Source organism: Centrocercus urophasianus, unplaced genomic scaffold (assembly GCF_019232065.1).
Source record: "Centrocercus urophasianus isolate 14NV4802_14NV808 unplaced genomic scaffold, USGS_Curo_1.0 seq_23, whole genome shotgun sequence".
Lineage (NCBI taxonomy): Eukaryota > Metazoa > Chordata > Aves > Galliformes > Phasianidae > Centrocercus > Centrocercus urophasianus.
The window spans coordinates 6,634,656-6,662,371 of NW_024884789.1; the positions used below are offsets into that span (position 1 = coordinate 6,634,656).

At 46.1% G+C, this 27,716-nt stretch overlaps 1 protein-coding gene across 2 annotated transcripts in view; it reads right to left on the bottom strand.

Annotated features, from left to right (window-relative positions):
• Positions 1 to 27,716, bottom strand: part of NTRK3 (neurotrophic receptor tyrosine kinase 3) — a 177,440-nt gene that overhangs the window by 121,528 nt on the left and 28,196 nt on the right. For both annotated transcript variants that reach the window (XM_042824711.1, XM_042824712.1), the window contains exons 4-8: positions 14,171 to 14,239; positions 7,337 to 7,494; positions 5,159 to 5,301; positions 4,317 to 4,458; positions 1,864 to 2,160 (exon numbers count right to left, since the gene is read on the bottom strand). In XM_042824711.1, the coding sequence (XP_042680645.1) occupies positions 1,864 to 2,160; positions 4,317 to 4,458; positions 5,159 to 5,301; positions 7,337 to 7,494; positions 14,171 to 14,239 (809 nt within the window). The remainder of the gene's footprint in view (positions 1 to 1,863; positions 2,161 to 4,316; positions 4,459 to 5,158; positions 5,302 to 7,336; positions 7,495 to 14,170; positions 14,240 to 27,716) is intronic.

Consider the following 27,716-nt stretch of genomic DNA (forward strand, 5'->3'; position numbering starts at 1 on the left):
TAAGAGAAATGGGTCATTTCTTGCTGGAAGTTGGCTCAGGGTATGTAAGCACTCACATCAATAACACACACAAGGCATTGGTGAAGATGCACAGACAAGGGCAACATTCTACATATATTTCACACAAACAGGTTCTCCCAGAGCCTCTGACAGAAGAGGTGCTTCAAACACTGGTGTACCTTCCCACATCATAGCATGGTTTAGATACACTTCCAAAATCAGCTCTCCAGAAGAGCAGACCTGCCCATTTTTCTGGAGATCCAGCACCTACTTAGAGGTGTCCTTATTTCACATATGGGGAAATGGGGTCACAAGGGTGGCACCTGACAGAGCTGATGCTGAGAACCTGTGCCTCACCTCACCCACCCACATTTTGTAAGCTGCTCTTTCCCCCGCCCCCGACAGCAGGAAGCGTAAATAGGTAGGATACCCAAACAGCATCATCCTTGAGGCCTGAATATAAATTTTCCATTCCCATCCATATCAGCTCATTTGTTCAATTGTCAGATCTTCAAGGCAGAGATTTGGGTTTGCATTTACAATATTTGACCTGCGGGAAAAGTCTGTGTACATATATGGTGTGATATAAATAATAAGTGAGAGTACTGTTGGTATTTTTCTATATTTAGCAAATGCCCTATTTTGCTGGATTTTCTTGGGCTGCAGGGGCCAATTTAGAGCTGCCACTTTCTCACGGCATCATTCCTGAAGGCAGCAGCATGCACAGACCTTAACTCCATCATGGTCAGTGTGATGCTGCAATACTAGAGAGAAGACCACAGCCATCAACACTGCTGTATAGTAGAAAGATCACCACCAAAGGTCTCTGCTGTACTCTCCAGAGCTGGATCTTCATGTCTTCAAACTTCTCTTTTTTTTTTTTTTTTTTTTTTTTTAGCAGTTAAGCCATAAATCACTAGAGAGTGCAGCAGGGAATTCCAAACAATCAGTAAAGAAATCCTAGCAAATTGATGCAAAGCAACTAATTGAGCTGTCGCCTTTTTTTTTTTGTAGACCTGTCATCCTGGAATTGCACATGTCATATTTAGAAAGAAAACAATCCTGACATTGCTTCATCCAGTTGCAATCATTTCTCAACTGCAAGTTGGAAGAAAAAAATAAAAGAAGGAACAAAAGGCAGAGCCTGCCTCACTTTAAGAGGATTTCCTTTATTTAGCTTATAAGTAACAACTCCACAGAATAATACCATCTGTGTATTGCAGGATATATTGCAAACACAAACATCTAAACCATTTAGTCTCTCTCCTCTCAGTGCAATTTAGACTGACTTCCACCAAAGTTCAAGATCAAATTCTTCCTCTTGATATGAACAAGAAAAGGGGGATTTCCTGCTGTTAAACTGCTTTGCGCATTTCCTTTTACACTGATTCACATCAGGCATCACTGATATGTGGCTGATGAGAACCAGCAGTCCCAACACAACATTACATCCACAGGTGAACCACGTACTTGGGGGTCACAATCTTGCAGGGCTACTTAAAACTTCACATCACTAGATTTATCATGATGCCTCTCTCATTGCTCTCACGTTCCAGTCAGACACCACCACAGATGACTACAATCCATAAGTCATAGAATGGCTTGGGATGGAAAGGACCTCAAAGATCATCTGATCCAATGGGGTCTGATTTCTCTTCATCACCTTCTGTAATTTCTATGCTGTGTTGATCACTGAATTAGACAGTTGTGACCACAAGTGTCCTTCGGTGTCCCCTTTTCCAACCCTCTTCTTGAAGGCCAACTTAGAATGAGTTGACAGCACCTCCTCAAGCTGCCAGGATTACTGGTACTATCATATTAAAACCATCAGACAATCCTAACGAGATAAACTGAACATCCTACCTGGAAAGGGCTTCTCAAGGAAGTGTCCTTTGATGGTCTGGTTGGCTGAACCCAGCTGGTTGGTGGCCACGATCGTGTAGTTGCCGTTGTTGTAGTGAGTGGGTTTGTTGAAGAGAAGGCAACCCTCAGACACTTCCCCTTGTTGGTAGAACTCCATGTGGATAATCTCTGTCTCCCGGAGGACCTGACCGTTGTGCAGCCAGTGAAGGGTAGGAGCTGGATTCCCATGCACTGCAAAGGCAATGCAGTGCTCCAGGTGCAACACCGGCTCCTCCAGAGTTAGGATGCGAGGGGGATCTAGCAGAGAGAAACACAGCAGGCTCACAGCAACCCAATAGCTGAATCATGCCTTGTGCATTAGGGAAATTAAGGTTATTGAAAGCGCAGCCTCCAAAATCCCTTGCTCCTTTTATTGTTCCCATGGATGCCTGCAAAAAAAGGAGCACTGAAGTCATGAGAACCACTCCATACTCCCCAGAAGGAGGACCTGAACCATAATACTGGGCTTGTAAAGGGGGTTATGTATTAACCCCAAGGTTGGTTCCTTCACCAGCCAAGAAATTAAGACAGAAGTTACTCAGTCTGCACAAGATGGCTGTGATCTTCTCCTCCAGAGATCACAGGGAGGCAGTCGGCTCCCATAGAGGATACCAGGACATAGCACCATCACAGTACCCACATGTGAGGTACCCACGGGGGATCTCCAGTCACAAGTAGCAGTTTCAGATTTCATAAGTTGAGGGAGAGAGTATCCTCCTGTGGCTGCAGATCCATGGGAATTCTGACTGCTTGAACATCCCAAAGGAGCTCCCACTCATTGAGCACCCTCCAGGGGTGTTTTAATTTAAGGGAATAGATTAGGACAGAGAAAGGAAAAGCAGGGACACAACCAGCAGTTTCTTGTGTGTGTATCTTCATCCTTTTGGGAAACCCCCCAGCAATTCAGATGCTCTGCTGCCACTGCTTCTGAAACCCCAAACACAACATCTACATATGAAGTCTTAAACCCTAAGGCTGGCAACATGTGGACCCAAAGAACAATTCTGTGCAAATACAAAGGACACAAAGAGACAGAGAGCTTCTCTGAGGTTCCCATTTTCCTGAGAGAATCCAGCTGCAAAGACAATCCACAAGGAAAAATAATAAAAATTTTGGTTAAAAAAAAAAAAAAAAAAAAAAATAAAAGACACTGACCTCATTTTATGTAAAAAAAAAAAAAAAAAAAAAATGTGGTACTCAGCCACCCTGAACCACATAGCTGTGTCCCAGCCACCTCGTTTCACTCACAAGTCTAGATCTACATGTGGCTTATTCACATCTTCTTGGCAAGGATGCTTCAAATCAGGCAGCCACCTACACAGAGAAACCCAGATTTTTACTCTCTTTTGGTGTGAAATCACAGCCCGAGTGATGGGTCTGGGCAATGAGAGCAGGGGTAGCAGAAACTGTCAGCAGCTTAGAGGATTACACGGGTGAAAACAGGCATTGGCTCCGTGCTTTTTAAGGTGTGGAGGAAAAACATGCTAAAACACAGTGCAAAAAAAAAAAAAAAAACAACACACCCACCTGCTGACTGATCATCTCTGAGCTGATGTGAACTTTAAATACCTCCATTCTTCAGTCCATCAATAGTATTTACTGGGAGGAAGATGAAAGTAGAAAGCATCTGCTCTCCTCTTTCCAATCCCCTGTGACTACCTTGTCTTTATAAGACCCCGTGGCTCCTATGCTAGGCTTGCAGCACATGTGGGCTCATCAAGACTAGCCAGAATCACACATGGTCCCTACTGTGCCTGGAACGGTGCTGGGAGGTCAGATTTCTAAACTACAAATTACAAATGCTACAGACACAGCAACATATAGTAAATCTCAACTGCTCGAGAGTGCAAAGCTCTGTAAACTTCCCCTTAAGGTCAGGTTTGTGTTGAGATATATTGGAAAGCACACAAAAAGTCAAGCTCCAAGTAGTTAAAAGTGAATGGTTGAAATGCAACACGTGTGTGCCCACATGGTGTGTGTGCTGTTTAACTTTTGTAGGAGCACATCTGGAGGGAAGCACCCTAAAATCAGAGGCAAAGTTCACACTGGCTTTAGCAAGGGTGACATTTAACCTCTCTCATGATACCAGGGTGAGCAACTCTTTGTGAACGAAGGCAGTTTAGTCCTTCTGTGACTTTCCCCTCACTCTGTTGTACCTTCCAAGAGATGAGCAGAGAGACATCCACCACTAGTGCATTCCTGGGGCTCGTCTGCTCTACTGCTCAACTCTGCAAGAAATTCTGCTCAGTACTGACCTTAAGAGTGCTGAACAAGGACCCACCGCTGTGCTCAGCTCTTAATTCGCATCCAAAAAAATATCAGTGCATCACAGGCAGCAATCTGCAATGCATCCATACAAGTCACTGCCCTCCCTCCAGTCTCTGCACCACCAAAGTCTCCCCACTGCTACTTACAGTAGACAGTGAGCAGAACGCTGGCATTGCTCATCCCCACCACATTCTCAGCAATACAGGTAAGCAGGAACCCATTGTCCTCACTGGTGACGTTCACCAAGGTCAGGTTGATGGCATGAACATTGGTCCAGTTGAGGTTGGTCTGTACATCACAGAGAAATACAGACAGAAATCAGCATCCACTGGCTTCTCTCCTTCCTGCTACTGCCCCCAGAAGAGTATCACAGTTTCTGCGTAAGAGGCAAGAAAGGCTTTAAAATTCAAGGACAAGTAGGACCAGGGGAGGGTATCTTATGTCCCGTCATTGGAGACATTCAAGATCAGGCTGGACGGGGCTCTGAGCACCTGATCAGCTGTAGGTGTCCCTGTTCAGTGCAGGGGAGTTGGACCAGATGGCCATTAAGACTCCCTTCCAAGTCAAACAAATCTATGATTCTATGAGGAGCTATTGGGATGTGGAGAGCTGCAAGTGTTGTGGTATTGGTAAACATAGCTTGTCTCTAGACAAGCTTGCTTAGCTGCCTGTTTCAGCTACAGCTATTGCAGACACGTCTGTAAACAGGTAGTTTCATTAGAGGAGACATGAGTTAAGATTCAATTAGGGAGCACTGAGATATGAAGCTATCTCATCTTCACTTTCCTGTCACACAGAGGAAAGTCTTTGCTGCCTGCAACGTCCTTCAGGGTTCTCATACGGATAAGATACCTCTATTTTCCTTACAGTCATTTCACATTTCGCACTGCACTCCACAATACCTACAGATCCCCCCATTCATAGATGTGGGGAACCCAAGGTCCCCCCCATGACAGCACCCAGCAGCACTGCACCTCCTGGGCCCTACCTGGTGTGTGTTGATGGAATGCAGATCTGCCACCGTCCAGTCAACGTCAGGCAGTGGTGATCCTGAGCCATTGCAGGTGATGACAGCATTCTCCCCTTCCCTCACCGTCAGGTTCACATGGCTCACACTGATCTCAGGGAGGTCTGGGAGGGCAGACATAGAAATTCTTAGGTGCAGGGCAGCACTGGCCACAGGACACATGTGGATACAAATCCCACCAAGCTGTTTGTCAAATCAGCCTCCAGCACTCTGCAGTACGTAGCAGGAAGCAATGGCACGGTACTGTCCCACCAAGGAAAAGAGGGAGCATGGAGATGTGTTCCACATCCAGTAACGTGGATGCTGGAGATATGCCAGCTGACAAGATCCTCCAGAAGTTGTGTTCAGTTCTGGCTGCTCTTCCCCTCACACAACATCTTCCCAGTTTCTTTTAGCCCCACAGATGCTGCTTTTAAGAGCAGTCACCAGTGACAAGAAAGCTGATGCACTGAGAGAGGATCCAAAGTGTCCACACCTGTAGGCATACGGCAGAGAGTGCCCAGCACTCTGAGAAAGAACATTATCCCTCTAATTTGTAACAATCAATAGCAGATGACCAAGAATGCATCCTCATATCAACCACCACTCTCCTAACAAAAGGTGCCCTTGTTCTGCCTTGGTGGTAACAGAACAATTCATTGATTTACGGCAGTCCTGATTCACATACCTTCCTTTCTTGGTGCTGCAGGCACCAAAAATCCTTGCAACATGAAACAAGGCCGTCTGGCTGCAATTAGAAGGGCAAAGAACATTCTGGGCTCTTCTGGGTAGGGCAGAACAGCGGTCCCCTTCCATCACAGAAGGGCAGCTTCCATCACACAGACCCAAAGCCAGGACATCTGTGCTCCCAAATCATCACCCTGATGCCCATCTAACACCACCACTGACGGAGTCATCTCTCCTCCCACCCCCGATTCCTACAGATCTTTTTCCCCTCAAATCCTTACAGATTATTATTCCCCTATTTGTGGAGAAAGTTACAGTGCTCTTTCAGATCTTTTTAGTTCATCCACACGCAGGCAGAGTCCGGCCAATTTCCAGGGATTAATAAAGGGACATCGTGAACTCAGAAGCAAAAAATTCATGCAAATGAAAACGCGTGCTGTCTGTGTTCTACTGCTACAAGAAATGAACTCAAATTCCTGGAACAGAGGTCAATTATCAAAGAAAGAAAACCTCCGTTTTTCTTTCTTTTTTCATCCTCTGCGTTTGACAGCTGCTCGTGTACAGACACTTTAATTGTTCTGCTAAAGGTACACGTCCTTCCCTTTATACTACAAGAAATGCTTTCCAGTAATGGCAACAACAGAGCAAAAACTGATACCAGACAGGCAGCTGACATGAGAACAAGGTGAAAGAAAAAGGGTAAGTATTGAACGTGCCTCATCGTGCTCCTGGGGACACTGGACTCTACTAAACACAAGCATAAAGCAGAGCGAGATACAGTCACTCCAACCTCTTGCTGACAGAGGCAAGCTTTCAATTGAGAAGTTAAAGCAAAGAAAACGGATAGAGACGTATTTCCTAAGGGTATTTTCTCTTATCAATATACCACTTCTAGAATTTGGTAGACAGACGAAGAGCTATATGAAGCTTCTCAGGCTATCACATGGATCGATCAAAGATTTAGGACAAGAGCCTTCAGTTGTGCAAGGTGAGGTTCAGGTCAGATATCAGGGAAAATTTCTTCTCAGAAAGAATGATGCATTGGCACAGGCTGCCCAGAGAGGTGGTGGAGTCACCATACCTGAAGATGTTCAAGAAAAGATGCAGCACTGAGGGATGTGATCAGGAGGCATGGTGGGGACAGGCTGACAGTTGGACTAAGTGATCTTAGAGGTCTTTTCCAACTTGATTGATTCTAAGGTTTATGATTCAAGCAATAGCACTACAACAAAGAAAGCCTCCCAAACCCCACAGCACCTTCGAGCACACCAAAACAGCGGCCCAACATTTACCCAGATTCTATTTTTAATACACAAGACACCCTAATTATCTTCAATCATGTTATCCCTGACCACACGGCGAGGTAGTGCAGCATTAGGTTCCCTACAAATGGGTTGGCTGGTTGTACCAGATGGAGCAAGACAGGCATCCTGCCAGCACCCTCCCAGGAGCCCTGAACGGGCTGCACCTTACCACACTGGGTGATGTTCATGTCCTGCAAAAGGATGATGGCCGTGTCCAAGTTCATACAGCGCAGTTCCTGGGATTGCAGGTTGGCCTCGCCCTTCTCCTGCCAGAGCTGGATCCAGCGGATGTCACAGCTACAGTTAAAAGGGTTCCTCTCTAATCTCCTATGGGCAGAGAGAAAGAAACGACAGTGGGGTTAGGGAAGGATAACCGGAGAGAAGCTCCTCCGCAGGATCATCTAGAACACATGGTTCGCATCTCTTCCTGCTCCAGAGAGGCAGGTTTTGTATATCCATATGTGTTTGTGAAGGAGTGTGTGTGTGAATAAGGTTTTACATCTTCCAGGTCCATGCTTGCATATACCTTTCACCATGAGGACTGCACATAGGAAAGCTTGGGATGGAAGGAACCCCAAAGCCCCAGTTCCATCTCCCTGCTGTGGGACTCGGGCTGCCCAGGGCTCCATCCAACCAGGCCTGGAGCACTTCCAGGGATTGGGAACATCTACAGCTCAGTCTCACAGTGATGCCATCCCAACAGCTCCAACAAATCAGATTTATCCCTTAGAAAGGAGCAAGCAGCGTCACACTACCCTAACACACCGACTCACTCCTAGCACCCCACACCTAGAGGGGTCCAAGAGCCTGCTGGTGAAAGCACACCTCCAACTCCACCACCAATGCACAGTGAAGCCAGCAGTGATTCTGCTGAGTACCTTATACAAACACAGCCTCCTGGTGCTCCAGGACATGAGCTAATGTGCAGGATATCATGCATTTTAATCAAATCAAACAGCACCATGCTGAGACCCCGCTGACCTGGCCGGGAGAAATGGAAAGAAGCACTGCCTTTAATGTACTTCGTTTAAGACACTGTTACACATTTTATATACAATGGATGTTTATTATTATTGATTTTCCAACCTATTAACCATTTCATTTACATTTTTAAAGCCCTACAGCTATCTACGCAATAAGCGCAGATCTCAGCAGGGAGGAAACCTCAGTGCTCAGCCAGCACAGGAGTTACCACCAACATGAGCTGGACTGATAGCATGAGCAAAACAGAGGAGAGAGCTTGAACAAACAGAATCAGTCCTTGTGAAACAGTGAAGCAGAAAACAAAGCAGTCCATACAGCAAAAGGTGAGCTTGATAACCCCAAAGCAGAAGGGCATCTCCAAAGGTCAAACTGCTGCTTCTTGCAGCATCCAGCTCCCTGCCTCACACAGGGGGAAGCTGCTTTTCTGCTCCATTCCACACATCACTGCAAAATTCATGCTTCCTTTTACAAATTAATTCCACCGACTAACAGGATTTGGAAACAAGTTCCAAACATGCAGCTGCCATTGGTCCATAACGGTGCTGTGAAAGCAGGAGAAGGCAGCTCCTGGTAGCACTCAGGGTTATTAAACCTGAACCCTAATGATGGCATATTGTTCTACAGGGAGATACAAACTGACACCTGCATAACAAACTCCAAAAGTGGAGTTAAGCTCCACTCAGTGGGTTTTCATTATTGTGTTCCCCCCCATTCACAAGCACCCAAACCTTTGTTAAGACAGCTACAAGGCTCTGACAAGAGACCTGAAGGCGAAAACAATGAATTTAACAGGCCAGAGCAGATTAGCTCAGTGATTTGGTGGCATTCCATAAGGCATTCTCTGCTCAGGCTTCACAATCCTTTCATCGTGGCCACAGATCCAGAATCCAGGTTCTCCTGGAGACCCGACATCACTGCCACCAGCAGGGCTGGGTGCAGGACACAATAGTAGTGCTGTACCTTAGGAGCAATGTGGGCTAAGAGGCACTGCAAGAAGGGGAAATTCTGCTCCTTTGCAAATATCCTCACGAAACAAGGCTGCTGGGCAGAGCTGCTGTCGCAGCACTTGCAAGGAGTGCTGTAAGTAATAGAAGGCAGCCTTCCCAGCCCATTGCTAATTCATGATGGGTCATGAATAATACAGGAGCAGCGTGCGTCAGGGCAGAACTTAACCACGACCTGCCCCAACATCAGTGATGTAACACACCCTAACCGAGACCCCCACAGGGGCTTTTGCACAAATTAACTCCCATCACTGGCCAGACACGCTGAGCACCACCGGCAGCTGGCACGGCACTGCAATGTGAACACACTGTGGGTTTCCGGATGTGTACATAGATCAGTTTTCTTCTTACACGACTGTAAAAGCACACTTGGCACATGGGAGATGCTTCTCCTCTTTGCTTGGAGCCTTCCATGCCACAATGAGGTTTGCAGAGATTTCAATGCCTATTTCCACTCAAAATCTGCTCAAAAAAAAAAAAAAAAAAAAAAAAAACCCCAAAACAAACCCTCATCTCTCTTTTCAGATCTCATCATTGTCCTAGAACTGTGGCTAACATATATCACTAGGCACTAGATGCATCTTGAGGAGCAAAACCCCACTGGCTGGTAGGAAGCCAGCACCCTGGAGATACATCTCTGTAAAGCATGGTGCAGCAGCCGAGAGACCTCCTCTACTACATGGTCTGATTTTTGGGTGGTTCTGCATGGAACCAGGAATTGGACTCTGTGATTCTTATGGGTACCTTCCAACAAGGGATATTCTCTAATTTTATGTGCTTACTGGATGTATCAGCATCTCAGAGACATCCAAAGCAAGAGACTCCTGTCCACGTGCATTCAGCACAGCCCACTGCTGAGAGGATAAGGATATTTCTATCACGTAGCCTTAGCCTGGAAACGCTGCCAAAGCATCTCTTGGTTACAGGCACTCAGGAGCTTTGCACACCCCCACATCTTCCTGATGGTCTCGTTAACATAGAAAATGCCTGTGAGAAGCAGTGAGCATCATGGCTACAGGCACATTGGTCTCCATACAGGAGCAGAGCTGCTTTCTGCACCAGAGGAACTGGCCTGAAAAGGGATAAAACCCATAATGAGTGCCAGCATCAGCCAGCAGGCAAAGCATCTGGGCAAGATCTGAGCACACAGGGCACCAGCACTGTGCTCAAGTTTGGGACAGAAGGAAATGCGGACAATCATGCCCAGCACCAGTATTCCAAGTAGAAGGACTTCATACCCAAAGCAGAGTGATTTTTTTTTTACCAAGACACACACCTTATCCCAGGTCTCATCAGCTAAACCAAAGCTGTCTGCAGCTACAGGCTCTCAGAGGGCAGCAGCTCAGATTGTTGCCACACTTCTGCTGCCTGTTTTCATTCACATAAAGCTGCTCTTGAGCTTCGGTATGCCTGCAATTAAAACACTCTCATCCTTCTAGACACAGCCCGTTTCCTTAAGCTCAAGAACCAAAATGTGCCCGGCGGGCAGAAAACAAAACCTATTTTCATTTCCCATTTCTGTTTCCCAGCACTAGTGCTTCTCTTGGGGGTGCAGGTGTTGTTTTCACCTCCTTCCAGAAAGGGATGGGACCCAAAGGGAAGAGCTCTGATAGGGAGCAACACACGGTGTCCAACATCCACATTGGTTAACGCATGGAGCAGGCAAGTACCATCATCTTGCTACAGCTGCATTAGTGCAACTGTTGGTGGCAGTAAGTTTTTAAGCTAAGGGCACAGACATTAAGCCAGGCTTAGCACACCAGAGAGCTTGCCATGCCCCATTCCCAAAGCATCTTGTGTAGCATTGTAAAAATGTACTGCAGGCTAAGCTGGCAGGGACTACTTGTATTAGAAATGCTGACAGTCCAGGCAGAGAAACAAGATGTTCAGGACTACAGCATTTTATCCAACCAAGGAAGTAATTGGATCCAGAGTCTTAGGCCTTTCCGGGAAGGAATTTCTTGAAATGTCAGCCCTAAGCTCTCTGAGGACGTGACAAAGGAAGCCAAGGACATGACAGAGGAAACCAGCTGTGACTTCTGGATAAGAAAGGCTCTAAGTCCAATGTTTATGAGCTGTTGCAAGTGTCAGATGCTTCCTTGTGCACGCTCAGCTTGCTTCAGGCTTTGGAGAGCTGTGCACACATTAGCTCCAGCCCTGTCGGTCAAGGTCAGCCTCTGCCGTGGGAATTTGGGCTGGAGTTACAGGAAACCATTCCAAGTCTTGTTCTGGCCAGAAGGAGAAAGAGATAATACTCTTTGGAAGCATGCCTCATTTTTGCCATCCTTTCTTCAGTGAGTCATCACTGGAAAAGCTCCACTCTGTTCAACGCTTCTGCTTTAAAGTAATATTCCTAGCTTGAGACGGTTTGAATGCAGACTGGCAGCTCTTTCAAGCCCCAGGTTCCCATTCACCTGCCTGCTCTCACAGCACGGTGTGATTTTCATATTAGCATTCGGCTCATCTCAGTGCTCACCATGGCTTTGTCAGGTTTTATGTTCCCATATGGAGATCTCCATCACACACAGTAGCAGTTCCTCCATCCCAACACTTTTCCAGAGACAATCCTCCCATCTTCTCCAGCCTTGGGCTTCTGCTTCTGCACAGGCCCCAGCTCCTTGCCACCTCCTTCCTCTCCAGAGGGGTTTTTGGCTTCACGTAAATCCTTCATGTAACTCCCTTTCTGGTTTTCACCAGTGCTTCACGCTCACTTTATGTAGGCCATATATTCCATCTCCCTTCCAAATTCTGGGAGCCTGCTTGGTGCTCAGCATGCCAAAAAACTGTCTTCTACTCACCCATCCTCTGCATTTCTAAAAAAATTACAAATAAAAATTCCACTTTTGCACATCCTTTCCTAATTTCTCTGCAGCCTGGAGACTTACTTTTCTTTAAAAGCCCCAGTGCTCAGAACCACGACCACTCCACAAGAGAAATATTTCTTTACCTTAGTTTCCAACTTCTTTATGTGAATGATTATTGAGTCCATAGTTTAGGCTACATTCCCACGTGATCTTTTCTCTCAAACACATCGAAGTTCAGCAGTTTCCTGGCCACGGGAAGGACACAAGCACATCAACACTGGCTTCCCAGTGGATATCATCTGAAACATTCCTCCTCTTTCATGCTTTGGGAAGCAGTAGCATCATGTTATTTGGGTGCATCCTACCCGTGCTGACATGGAAGAGGTTCCATAGTGATGAGAAACCCAGAGGGGACACATGACAAGAAATAGCAGTGACAAAGCACTTCTCCAGAAGAAAATAAACTTGACCAGGCTCTCATTCCAGCTCCCAGACAGGGTTCTTGTTGATCACTCAAGCCCATGCCACAGGGTGATGCCAAGAAGCCTTTCAGAGCACAGTGGCAGAGATGACCAGCCAAGCTGGGCATTGCCAAGAAACTCCAATGAAAATGCTGACAACACAATTCATAACAGAACGGCTGTCCATCTCCCATCTCTTTCCTAATACCCAGCCCCATGATTTCCCATGTGCCTACCCACATTACTTCTTTCATTAATCAGGGCTCGTTATCTCTGAGTGCAGCTCTGAGCACATTTCCAACAGGAGCCAAACCATTCACTTTATTTTCCTTTGCCAGGCTGCAGAGCCCTGGCCTCGAGTGACTCTGCTGACACAGACTGCAGCCACCTCCAGCACACCAGCTTCCCTGCCAGCATCCGCTGTTCACTATGAATGTATTCAGCATCTGATGGGACATGCACCATTCAGTGCCCAAAAAGCAGCATCTCAATTCCCTCTTTGTCTGGCATTGGTCTTTTGAGCCCGATTTGTTCTAGCAGACCTGGGGCACTCCCAAAGAAAAAAAAAAAATATATATATATAAGCAGAGAAATGAAACAACAGAAATGAGCCACTTTGGAAGCATCACCATTGATCTGCAAGATCACTGTGATCCTAGGCTCTGCTGATGCCTCTTGCCCAGGACTGTGGCCCCTTTTGCACCTCCACACTTGGGTCTTTCTGAGGCAGCAACCATCAATCTGAATTTTGCCAAACAGTGCAATGATAATAAGTAAAGGTCTAAGAATACAAATGACTCATGCTATTAAACTTGAAACCTGAGCCAGGCTTTAAAAATATTTAGAGCAATCAGCAAGGGGACAAATTCCAAGTTCAGCATTTTACGTTTGCAAGCCAGATTCCCCATCAGAAGGGCGTTCCTCTATTTCTAATATCACTATTAGTATTTTTCATTTAACAATTTGACAGAAATAAAATGCACTGCAGCAACACCGGTGATAACACACTTACTCCCACTTGAAAGACTGTCTTTATTCTTTCATAAGTCACTTCCAGCTTACAGCTCTATTGATCATTGGTGAGGATGAATGAGCTTCCCAGGATCCTCTGGGAGAAATCCTACATATATATATGTATTTTTATACCTACCAAACAACTATTTCTAAAATCCGACAAAACAGGTCATCAGGGCAACACTCCATTGATTTCATGTCCATTTATTCTTCAAGCACAGCACTGAATGCTCCATCAATAATTCAACAGGCTGAAGGCCACTGGTGCCCCAGGAGGGACACTATCTCATCGTGCACATGGGAGCTGGCAGGTACCTCAATTGCTAGAGATCAAGGGAGTCACCCACCCAAAAATCAGGATTGTTTCTAAAGCCTGACCAGAAGTGAAAAATATACATATAACAGTTGGAGGCCAACCATGAGGACCAAGTCTTTGGGAAGATTCACTCCAAATCTTGCCCAATGAGTATGTCTTACATGTTCCTAGCATTAGTCAACCATTTACTACCCCAAGAATGACTTGTTCATCATCCTGATGTTAATTAGCCAGCTGCTACAATGCTACAAGAAAAGCAGTTCTGCTCTGGTGCTCCCATAGCCAGGAAACCCTCCCAAAGAAGGCTCTGCCCAATGGAGTTCTAGATAATTATTCCCAGGCTTCAAACCAGCTCTATGTAAAGAACCTCCTCTCAGCCTCCCCTTTTCTTTCAGGAAGAACCTCCAGGATAGAACTTACAGGTCAAAGAGCCGCAGCGTCTGGAAGAGTTGCCATGACAAGGTGGTGAGCCGGTTACCAGAGAGGTCTCTGAAAATTAACAAGAAAAAAGGAGTCATGGTAAATAATTCCTCCTACTTCCACCACAGGGCCCATCATCTGCTACAGCGCTGTCAAACAGTTTAGGACCCCATTCAGGTTTCCTAATGAGAGATTTTAATGAAGCTGAACCTGAATGGAAGCTCCTCGTTTTATTTTTCATGTAGAGGGTGGTGCCCAAGGAGGTTGGGGATGCTACATCCCTGAAGGCATTCAAGGCCAGGCTGGATGTGGGCTCTGGGCAGCCTGGTCTGGTGGTTGGTGACCCTGCACGTAGCCAGGGGGGTTGAAACTGGATGGTCATTGTGGTCCTTTTCAACCCAAGCCATTCTATGATTTTATTCCATCCTCCCACAGGGAAAAGTGGTTTATATCCTGCTGCAATGCTAAAAGAAATAATAGCAATAATTCAGACAGTAAGATTTGCCTGATTCTTGCCTGTGAATCTGGAGCTCAACCAACCATGAGCAGAAAGAACAAGTCTAGTTTTGTAAGCCGAACAAAAATTAAGCAAAACTGTCACGTTAAAAGTATTAACACCCGAGCTGTAACAACAGAACAATGATTACCCAAGGTATTATCGTATGGTACCTAGTAGCCATGCATTACAGTATCCCGTTATGGCTGTTTGCTGCTTGCACCCAGGGGTATCACCACCACAGCAGCTAACAGCTCCCTATCCCTCTCTCCATCTGTCCAAACTTGCAGAAACATAAATCTCATCTACCTGGGAGAGCCTTGCAACCCAGCAGATATCGCCTCTTCAGCAGGAAGCCAGGGGGGATAAAAGAGTGCAAAATCAAACTAAGAATTACTAAAAGAGAAACGATGTTCTGGGGACAAGCTAGGCAGGGAGGAGGCAGCCACACAAAGAGAAGTGCCTTGGATTTCCGACAGCACAACATGATGATAAGGAAAACTGCTGTCTGCAGCCTTCCTGGGGATGCCTGGGGTGAGCAGAGGGGTGTTGGCAGAATCCCAGATCTGCCTGTATCTATCCTAGCATTCAGAGCTCCAGGAAACACAGGAGGTGACTCCTTACATCTCTCAGAGTATGCTTCCATTGCCATCATTTCTCATCCCGTTGGGAGCTCTGGATCCATTCCACACACTATAGGGCTCCCCCACAAAGCCCTGCTCTGAAATTCTACAGTTAGGAATGGGGAGCTCACTGCAGCTCTGACACCAAATCAGCATCCCAAACGCTCTCCATGAGTGTGGCAGGCACAAAATCCCAAACATCCCAACAGCTCAAAACAGCCCAAAAGTGCTGCATCGTTAAATTCTGCTTGTGCCTCTCAGACTGCCCCACTGTGTAAACCACTGCAAAACACAGGCACTTTATTTTGCATGACTAAGATTCCACCCCCCCAGCCCTCAATTCTTAATGCTGTAGACAAATTGATTCCAGCCTCCACCAAAGTTTAGGGAGGTGGCAAAAAATAGCAGGTGATGTTAAACAAGGGAAAAGTTAAAAAAAAAAAAAATTACCAAACTCTTTCCTTTATCCACCCTGGAGCACTCAGCACCTAGGAAGTTTGCAAAGACAGATGAAAAGTAGGAGGGGAAGGAGCAGATCACTGCTAGAAAGAAATAAGACAGTACACTCCCTCCCCCTACACAGAGAGGAGAGGGAAGCGTAACAGGGGATGCATGAGAGACAGCAAAATGTGGGAGAGAGGCAGAGATGCAGAGGAGGGAAGTGAGTCTTGCTAGAATGTCCTTTCTCAAAGGTCATGTTTTGCTACATTAGGCAGAAATGTCAAGAGAAAATTGGATTCTGAAAGAGAAGAGAAAAAACAACAGGCTTTTCACGCAAATAAGGGAATCAAAAATAGCATGATCATGTTATTACAATTTAGGGCACAGGGAGATGGAGGAAGGAAACGTCCTCACTAACGCAAGAATCTTCGCCATGCAGATGTGCTCAGCTCTTCTCCTTCAGTCCTTGGAAACCAACTCCTACCACCCACATCCCAACCCCAGAAAGCTACAACCCACGCTGAGCACTGGGCAGGATGAGTCCTCACTTGCATGCATCTGACCTTGCCCCAGTCACATCAGACATCTGTGTCAGTAAGGTCCTTGTACAAGGCCTGGATATCAGCATGGACACAGAACAGGGCTGCATCCACAAATGCAACAGAAAATCATGTCATTTAGGTCACAGACCCAAACACCTGAAACCCTACAGGGTTTCAGTCCTGCTCTCTTACGCATGCGTTGAGTCTATCTGCCGACTTTTGTGGCAGAAGATGCAGAGCTGCTACAGGAAAACCTCTCTGCAGAGCTTCAATCTCTCCCCAGAATAGATCCATCCCCTGTGCTGGATGGGGCAGGCTTCCTGGGGAAAATAGCATGTGATTATGTAATTAGAGATAGTATCACAGTACATGCACACGAGGAGATTAAATTATGGCTCCACGGGTGAATGGAGCAATGGCATTTTATAACCAATTCAGCATTTGTAAGGTTCCCTCTGTTCTCTGGCCACGCACAGTGAGTTTCCCAGGCCAAAAGCCCCTTCTTGCTTCCATATCCCCATTGCTTCTATTGCTGGAGCCCACCTTCTACCTATCACTCACCAAACTACTCCTAAACACTCCTCATGGGTTGATGGACTAGATGATCTTAGTGATCTTTCCAACCTTAATGATTCTATGATCTCTTTATCCACATCCTATGACCTTCCGAGTCCTTGCATCCTTGCATTCCCAGTGTCCCAACAAGAGCTGCTACCCTTCATCTCCTCCCAGATGTCCTCTGCAAAACTCCCTCCAACTGGATCAAGATTTGTTCTGCCTCTATAAAGTCCTAGAGAAAACTAGGTGCTACCAAACATGAAGGCTCACATAACTCCTGAAACACCCAGACCATTTACCTGGGAACACCACAGAAATCACTAGTAATAATAGAGGATTTTTTGATTCATTTGAATATTGGCACACTCACATACAGAAGGCAAAAATAAGCCTTTTCTACATTACCTCCTCTTTGACAAGCAGAATTCCTCCCTCCACAAAAGGAGAGTGTGGGTACCCTGGGATGGAAGCATCACACCAGTATTTTCTGGCTTAAACCCAACAGCCCATTTTCCCTCTATCTGCTGCCTCAGCCATCAGAGCAGGTTTTGTTTGAAACCAGACAGAAAGCATCAGAAAAAAATGGATTGAGCCAGGAGCAGACACCCAACACAGAAAACTTCAGCCTAAGCAATTAAAATCTGGCAGAGGTATAGGAAAGTGGAAACAATCCTGTAGCAGAGCATGCCAGACAATCTTTATAACAGCCTGTGCATCAGCTCCACCTGTAATAAAGTATGGCACATCACATGTCGATGAGACACCTGAGAGAGAGAAGCAAGACACCTTATCTGTGTATTTCACACTGGCAAACAGAAGCCTGTTTCAGGACATAGCTGTGGCAATCTGGTTGAGGAATGAGGAGAGAGAAAAGAGGACCAATCCTTTCGGTCCCTGTGCAGGAGGAACACATGGGGATTAGGAAAGCATCACCTTCTGCACAGGACCCTCACTCCTGTGCTTAGAATCCTAGAATTATTTGAGTAGGAATGGGCCCATAAAGGCCATCTGGTTCTACTCCCCTGCACTGAACAGGGACACCTACAGCTGATCAGGTGCTCAGAGCCCCATCCAGCCTGACTGCAGTGCCTGCAGGGATGGGGAACCCAGCACCTCTCTGGGCAACCTGTGCCAGTGCCTCACCGCCCTGATCAGGAGAGGAGCCCAGTTCCAGGCAGCCCACAGTGAGTGGTCTTCCACAAAAAAGAAAACAGCGTGTTCTTCTTTTCCCTCCATTACCCTGCTGCCAAAAGAGTTCCCACTATTAAAGCCATTTTTATTCAGCTAAATTAAGCTGGATGCCTCATTAATGACAGCAACAAGCTAAAGCCCCTGTAATTAAACTGTAAGCTATATTATGTGGTTCAGTCCAACATGATGTCAGCAGCTCTACTGGGGAGGGACTCTACTTGCCTGTCCCTCCTCCACCCACCCTCATTTCCACCATGAGGCATCCAATTCTGCATGAGGGAAGTTTTCCACGCATTTTAATAACGTGGTGCCACTCTGGATCACGGGAACAGAGCAGCCAGGGTTGGAGGAACTCAAACAAGGGCCAGACACAAATTAGAGATGAGGCATACATCGTACATCTCCAGCTGCCTTCCCCACAACTGAATGTCTTTCCTTAATGCTTTAGATCTATCCCCAGCCAGTCCCAGGAACTGTGGAAATACAGACAGACCTCACCACAAAGCAGACTCTGCAAGTATTGGACTCAGCTGAAATCCCCCATAGCTCAGCACAAAGCCCCAGCAGGACACACCTGAACCAGAGCCTACAAAGCATCAGAGAGTGCCCAGCACACACAAGCTTCATATATGGAAAATACAGTCAGGTAAGTCAGCAGTGTCCAGGTCTTTACTGCCCTAGACACACCACAATAAAAAAGCCATCAAGGTTTAAACTCCCTTTGTGATTTTGGACACCATAACTTGCTCCTTGCTTCCAAATGTATTCACAATATTGCGCAGTGCTTTACAAGGCATCCAAACTCCTATCACATCCCATCATATCACTCCCCCCAAATTATTTTTTGTGCTAATAACCATAACTTGTGATAATCTTCCAAACTCAAGGTCCCTTGCATTGAAGGAGAGCATCAACAGTGGGAGCCCTGCCACCCACTATGCCCAAAAGATGTGACACCAGAGAGGGGCAGCCCAGCATCCCTTCGTGCCTCCTAGTTCCTATATCATAATTTGTAAAACTCAAATGCCATTGAAACAGGATGGAAGGGGGTGGAGAGGGGTGCCTCCTCCACACTGTTCTTTAAATAACAGCATAGTAACGCAGAAGCTTCAGAGCACAGCAGGGCAGGGGCGTGTGGCACCACAGCTCCAGCACATCTATTCCACACCTCTCCTCCCACCGCCTCTGCCAACAGCCTGCAGCCCAGCCCTGAGCCCTCAAAGGCCATCTCCACAATGCCTCCATGCCCTCCAGCTCATCTCATTCAAGGAACCTGCCAGCTTCCCAGCTGCACTAAGCTTTTTTGGAGACGTATCATCCCTCAGAGCTCATCATTGCTCACGGTTCTGGTTTGGTACGTGGTACAGATGGAAAGTGGACAGCAGATGTGGGCAATATCATCCTCTGTGTTTCAAGATGGATCAAAGGAGGGGGATCTGGCCCTCCTGTTGTTGTTGCATGCTGTTTACACAGCTCTTCTCTGAAGACATCAGGGCTCCCAGAGGACTCGAGGAAAGGTTAAAAGCGAGGTCAGCCCTGCAGTTGTTTTCCCTTTGCCTGCCAGCTTCCCTGCAGGGCAGAGTTCAGCAGCATCCACAAAGCATGCCAATCTCCCACTTAAGGAAGAGAAAATTAATCTGCAACAGGCAAGAACCCTTCCCTACAGATGTCCTTTCACAGCTGAGATATCCTCAGAGATGCTTTGCGTCAGTCTTTCTTCTTCTTGCCCAACCTGGAGTCATTTTAGGTCCATTACATCTGGAATAACCGCACACTGGGCTTTTCTCCTGCTTTGATACCCAGCAATGATACTGGAGAGTGGTGCTGTTTGAGAACAAGGGTTGCCAGCTGACAGCTCCAGCAAGAGGCTGGCTTTACCCTACTTGTTTGCTTCAAATTGCATGTTTCTTCCAGATAGGAACAGAAAACAGCTGGGGAATGCCTCCCACTCGCAGGTTTCCAGCAGGACCAAGCAAACCAGACAGCTGCATAAAAAAAAAAATCACCCCTGCTGAACTGAGGCACAGTGCAAGGAGACAGCATGGGATGGAAAGTACCTCAAGGGACATTTCCTAGCATCTCCATACACACAGGGGCACCAGACTGCAGATATACATCCTCCCAGAATTCCATTGCATCTCTCATGTTTTCTATGCTGAAACTCCAGGCAGGATGGCACCCCATGGATACAGGATCTGGGCAAAGTGCACACGAGTCCCAACTTCATCACGTTAAATGCAGAGCCCTGGGATGGGGTCTTGTTCTCCCTCCCCCTCCCCAGTGAGGGCCGTACTCTCAGCTGTTGCAGGGCTCTTCCATCAAGTTTATATTAAAAATAGTTCTCCCACGCATGCATTTAATTGAATGCCCAGAAATCAATGAGCCCTGAATAATCTCACACACTGCTCTTGCAGGGGTTAGTAAAGGGAACAGTAACAGCTATGCCTGAACACTGATTTGTCTGCCTTGGGGAGCTGCCAGAGGCAGAGAGAGTCTGGGACAGTGATGAGAAATCTGCAAGCAGAGGCTCTGAAGAAAAGAAGGGTACAAAGAAGTATATGTATATATATATAATATATATATACACACACACACGCCTGTATCTCCCAGCAACAGCAAAACAACAGGGCATTAGGCAGGCTAAGCTCTCAGCAGACACTGCTAAATGGTTTCCAATTAATTAACTGATTACATGATAGAACAGAAGGGGATTCAAGTGAGTGCTGTTGACCTTTAAGAATAATTAATATCATCAGGATCGCAAAACTCGTCCAAGAAAAATAATTAGGAAGACTCTAATATTGCTTCCAAAGCCATGTCAAAGGATGAGAGGAAGGTTCTGGTTAATATAGCAGCACTGTTCCCAAGTTTTTTCTAGCAAACCCATATTTCCTTTCCACTTACTTTCCACACAACTCACACACACGCTTCTTCCCTACCCCAATCAACCCTCGTTCTCCTCTTCAGACCCATTTTCCCCATGACATTTTGTACAGCTCACCCTCAGTTCCACATGGAAACTGTATGGGAAAAGGGCTGGAAAGCCTGTGAGCTTCCTAAGGAAGGTTGCATGAATACACTGCAAGGGAGGCTGCACGAGCAGCCATCATCCCTTGCAGAAGTGTGAAAAAGCCACAGCCCTGGAATGAAACCCACCTTTTCAGCAAATAAGTTTCCTCTACAGCTTATTACTGTTGCAACTTCTGTGGCTTGACACTTCACTAAATTATAGATAAAAGGAAAAGCAGTCTTCCTAGGCTCAGAAAAGGAAGCTGCTGCCAAAGAGCTGTGTTTATACCAGCTAATGAAAAGAAAGCCTGCCATTAGCCCACAGCACCCAGCCCACATCCCTGCTGAGCCCAGCAGAGCTTGGGATCAAGCAGCTGGACAAACAGATGACCTTTAAAGTTCCTTCCAACCCAAGCTATTTTATGATTCTATGACACCCACCCCAAGGGACCAGATCTGTGGGGCACATGTGGGGAAGAGAAGGCAGAGCTGGGATCATGCAGCACCTCCAGAGGGACCACACTCCACCAAAGGGAACGCACTGTCAGCCAGTAGAGCTGGCAGCTGACACCTCCTGTGCATCACAGAGGCTCCTGGCCTCAGCAGGAGGTGATGCTGATATGTTCCAGCTATGCCTCATCAAATGGCAAGATAAACACTCAACCTGGGAGACAGACAACATCAAGCAGAGAGCCAGCTCACAGCTCTCCCCAGGGATCCATGGGGATGGGGAGCAGAGAGGCAGCAGCACCTAGGGGCACACCTGAGCATGGGGTTTGGAGCAGAGATGTGCCTGTTTGCAGCAGTTGAGCACACACAGGGGAGTGCTGTTCTGTGCACAGAGTTGCCTACAGCTACTAAAGGCAGCCAGGGTCCAGCAAGTCCTGCTCACTGCAATCCTCACTCATAACCAGAAGCACAAACATGTTTTGTCCCTAGCAATCAGTTCTGCCAAAAAATTCAGAGGAACATCTGAACAAAGGGGCTGTGTATTTTCTGTTCTTCTCAAAACATAAAAAAAGAGTTGTACATAAAAAGAGAAGTTTATTTCTTCTACCTTTTATCTCCAAACCTTGGTCACTGTCAGGAGTATTTTCCAAACGAAAAGCATAATCACGATGAAGTGCAGAGTGCTTCAAATTGTAGTAGGCATTCCTTCATTATTCCAAGATATCAAATTACTCACAATTACCAACAAGCACAAATGGAGTCAACAAATGTTTAACCAAGCTTCATGAGCTGCTGTTTCAGTGAGGTCAGATGGCAGTCTTCCTAGAAAACTCCTCATGTGAGAAACCCACAGACAGCTGCCGGGTAGCAGTGCTGCAGGATGACTCCATTCCTGCTGCAGAACAAAGCCAGTGCCAGGAGCCACTGCAGTTCAGAAAGTTTATATTGCATCTGTCAAACAGACATCTCAGAAGATTTGCTTCATACACAGAGGGAAAGATGGAAGATTGAAAGCGCTGCTGGCAGTGAAACCAGACAGGTCATTCCTCAGGTGATGTCAAACCTTATGGCTAGACACAGCTTGCACCTGCAGCCAGGTGCAAACAAGAGGCAGGAAAAACGCAAGGCTTCAGCACAAGTAAGGAGGCATGCTGCAAGCAGGAAATGCCTGTGCTGCAGTCAGTGGCTGGGGCTGCTTGGAAGCTGGAAAGCCCAGCTGCAAGCAGAGAAAACAGGAGGGTTGGAGGCAGGGAGGCCTGAAAACCTGGAGGTTGGGAGACTGAGGAGCTCGGTGAGCGGGACAGAGGCCGGAGGGAGAAGCGCCGCAGGACGGCCGGGAGCGGCCCTGTCCGTGGTGCTGAACGGCGGCGCGTCGCTCACTGCGCGGCGGGGAGAAGGGGGCACCGGGCACCGCGATTCAGGCTGATGATCGGACCTGTCCTCTGCGATCACCACAGCACCTCGAAAACAAAGACTCGTGCCCCTATTCGCAGCCTTATAAACATCTCAGTGCCTTGCGTCTGATAATTCAGAATTCATCCTACTACAAATGGAGAGTTTTGGTGAGACACTTTCCCCTCCTCCCCTACATTTTCCTAATAAAATTTTATAATAAAACACACAACTGCTTAACTCATGACATTTAAATTATTGCCTAGTCACACACTATCGTGGATTAATATCTCATCATTCCTACCCTGACGTATCTTATTACTCAAATAACATATGATTTGAATGTTTCTATTTTTCTGCCCTGGTACTGACTGTACATCAAAAAAAAAAAAAAAAAAAGAAAAGAAAAGAAAATCATCCCTGGAACTGTACTGTTAGTAAACTAATATCAAGAAAAAGGTGAGATAATACATGTGGTCACTTAACTTTCACTCATCCCACAACGATTGCTCACTTCCCCAGCAGCTTTCCATGAGGCTTCCATGCTCTCAGATCCCATCTGGGAAGTTCCTTCTCCCTGTGCAGTAGCTCTTACACTGGCACAGGCAGACAAGACACACCTTATACCACAACTAATCAACTGAGCCACAGGTTTTGGAGAGCAACTAAAAGGAACAGCCAGAGGACGTTTCTGGAATATCTCCAATACGAAGCGATCCCAAGAGCCTAGAAACAAAATCTGGTCATAGTCAGTCCCCTATCTCCTGGAATCAGCTCATCCTGTGCTGCTGGTGTTCTCTTCTGAGAGGCTGAAAGATATGGTGAGGTTTTAACCAGCTACACAACATCTTCAGGACAGCACCTGATATTAGGCCTCTCTTTGAAGGGCAGCTCACAAAATATCTATGAGGTCATTGTTGTTGCATCAAGGACTACATATTACAGAGAGTAAGAACCCCCCAAGCAGTTTTTGTTTATTAAGAAAAGGGAAAAATGGGACTGGAAAGGCAACTGTTGCTCTGGAAAAGAGCAGCAGTTTCCTCTTTCACATGTATTCCAAAAAACAATTGATCAATCTTCAGAAAGCAAAATAAATCCCCATAGTCACTCAGTACAGCTACAAACATCTCAACATTTCAAAGGAAGGAAGGAGAGAGAAAGCCATACTAGAATCCTAAGAATCCAGGTACCAGAGGAATAGGCATGACATAAGAATGTGATCAGGCTACAAATACTTGTGATAGTATTTGTATTATTACAGCTTGTCTTACATTGCAACCACATCCCACAATTCAATGCCAAGTATCACTAGAAACCATACCAGGAGTTACACTGCAAATAAATCAAATAAAAGGAGAGAAAACAAGTGTTGTTGTTCCAGGTTTTCAGGTGGGGAATCAAGGCAGAACAGGTCTTGCTCCAAGGTGCAAAGTGCTCAAGTTAGAAAGTTTCTGTCTCAAGCCCCATTGGAGTACACAGTGCATAAAATCACTGCTCTACCTCTTATTACAATACAAAAAAACCTTCTCCTGAGCTGAGTGAAGCAGCCTGCAGTCAGAAATCCTACACCCAGCCCTCCATATACAAGTCAAATGATTTTGACCCAGCCTGAAGGAAAGCCACAGTCCTGTAGGAAACTGGAATCTCCTTTAGCCTTGCTCACGATGGCTGGAAAAACACAGAACCCACCTTTGCTGCTGAAGGAAAACAAACAGCTGCAGTTAGCTGCTTGTCTGTTATCTGAGGTAAGGACTGGGAATAAACATCCCACCAAACCACTGCTGTCAGTTAGCATACCAGCAAGGACCTGCTCTGTGCTGGCATCCAGGGAACAGAACAGATAGAAAGTCAGAGCAGAAAAGTTTATGGAGAAAGAGACATTGCTGTTTATTTTGGTGGCTGCGCTCTAAGTGTGCCCATCATTTTACAGAACAACTAGAGAGACACAGGGGAAAATGCCTCCTAAGTAAATCACAGCACAGAGGCTCACTGTTAGAAGGTGGTGGGGTGGTAACTTCTTTAGAGTACAAGTGTGAATCAAATTGTACCCAAACTGCCTTCTTGATTAGAAATAACGAAGAACATTCACCTAATGGAAGTGAAAGACTATTTAATTTTTCTCCTATTGTTATTTTTTTGTCTTGTAGTCACAGGAAAATTCAACTCCCATTTAGCTCTTTGCAAATGCAAAGTAAGACACATTGAACTACCAAGGAGGTGGTTTAGTTCAGCACATTACTTCATACTCAGTGAGCTAAGAGCTCTCATCTGCTGTGCCCCAGCTTATGCACAGGACTTGTCAGACTGCACTAGCTCAGGAGTACAGAAAGGAAAACATAAGCAATTAACACATGACAGTTTGGATTAGGAGGAGGCTGCCAAGATGGATATGAGAGCAGCACAGCGATGAAAGGACAAGACGTGGAGAAATCATCAAGAAGAGAAAGGGTAATAGCACATCCAGGATGGAGCAAGGGACTGCAGGCAGACACAGGGCGTGGAGCTGTTTACAGGAGGAGAAAGCAAGAAAGAACATTTAACTCTGCCTTATATACACAAGTGGCTCTTTTAGAGCAAGGCAATAGATCATTAAACACGAAGGACAGCAAAATGACCCTCAAGCCATGACTGAGAGACCGATGCTATATTTGCAGTAATTCAAAGTCTGATATTTTGTTTACTTCTTTATTTATTATGAGATCTTGATCAATCTCCCAGATGCACAGAGCAAAGAAGGTGAACTCTGCCAGCCTTGCAAAGCTGTTGCCCTCAGCCCTTGTAATCATGCAAGCCTCAGCTGCTGGAGGGCTTCAAGTGCTGTCCCAGAACAGCACTGAAAAGAATCATAGAATCACAAGGCTGGAAATGACCTGCAAGATCTAGTCCAACTATCCTCCCATTACCATTCCTACCACAAGCTCCTAAACCATATCTCATAGCTCCTCATCCAGACAAGGGCACACAATCTCACCAACTCTGAGCTACCTGGCTATCTCAGTTTTCAGGTGACACAGTCCAGTTTCCTCCTTGTCAAAGACTAAAGCCACAACGTGCCTCTGGGAACTCCCATGTCAAAGCTGCAGACTACTTCCAACACCAGAGTACCAGTTCTATGACACCATAGAGTCACTTGAGTTGGACGGGACCTTTAAAGGCCACATAGTCCAAATCCCTTGCAATGAACAGTGATGCCACACAACTGTCAGGAGCCTAATAGGGCACCCAAGCCAACTGCATCCTCCAAGCTATACAACCAACAGTACAGGTCCTAGGGTACCGCAGGTTAACCACTCTGTGGGTTTACCTATAGGAACAGTCCCATTTATCAGCTAGCTCACACTTCACCAGTCAGAGGAGGTCCATGCAGCACCCATCAGTTTATCCTCAAGCCTCAATTTTATAGCAAGAACACTGATAGGATCATACAGATTTAAAAATCATATACAACAGAAAGCAGTCTGCCCATACAGTACTCAAAAACCAGATGCACTCAGCATAAAGCACTCCTGAAGCCTATTGACTTTTCCCAAAGACTCCATCCTTAAGATGCTTGGGTGAAAAATAGAGGAAAAAGCTTCATCTTCAGCCCCATCCCTGCTCTGGCAGGCAGTGTTGCTCTTTGATAGGAGCTGTGTCTCGGCCAGCCCACAAACCCATTTAGAGCACATATAAACATCCAGAAGACACTTTAAGAAGAGCCTCTAAAGGCAGGCAGAAATGGCAATTATTAATTTTCTAAATAGAAATCTGACTACTTAAGCCTTATTTAAAAGTGTGCCTGTCTCTATAATTACACAGCCTTAATTTGTTTTCTTTCCTCCACAATAAATAAGGTGCGCACAATTACCCTCTGCAAACACAGTGCCTCCTGACTGGCTGGCCCAGTATGCAGCTGCTCAGGAAAACATTTAGAGGGAATTACAGTCTCTTAAGTACCTGTTTCCCAGTACAGGGAGATTCAGACACCGCAGAAGTCAATTTGTCTAGCCTTAGGCACAATCTGCTGGAACTCTCCTCTCCCACATCCATAGCTCTACCACCCCAGCTGTGAGCAGCAGGCTGGACACATTGCCTGGAAGCAATCAGGTCTTGTCCTCTCCTGCACACTGATTCCAGTGCTGGGTTTTCCTGGTGACTTCTCAGTACCTAAGTAAAGATTGTGATTGTGTTGCATTCCTTCCTACAGGGCACTACAGCAACCTCTCTGCACTGTTTCTCTGACTATTTTCATGACAGTTATATGAAAAAGATCCTCATGACTTGTAATTCCCTATCAAGCTGAATTAAATTGGCCAGAGCATTTCAGTATTACCAAGAGAAGAACAGGCATGGTAAGAGCACAAAAGACGTTTTCCTCAATAAGCTCAAAACACAGTGACATAAATATGTATTCAGATGGTTTATGTGTCTCAAGTTTAGGCACCATATCATCCTAAAGCCTTCTTGCCTATGTCAAGCCAAAGACTGAGGTTTTGTGTCATCACTAAACATTTCTACAGTCTTCTACCCCAATTTACCCAGATCTGAGCAGTCAGGACGAAGATTTTCTACAACCTACATGTGCAGCTTCTCACATGCTACACATGCTACTCCCCACAACCATTTCCCTATTAGCCAAGGGACAGTGAAAGCTGCACAGAAATGGGAGCAGGAAGCTGCCAGTACAACTTTGCATAGAAATAAAGAAGACTTCCAGAGTGAGCATGCAGAAAGCCTCTGGATGACATTGAGTTTAGACGAGGCTTACAACGATCCTCTTCAACACAGAGTCAGTACTACTTTTAGAAGAAATCAGTGGCCCAAGATCCACAACGGAAAAGGGGATGGAATTTAAATGAACACAC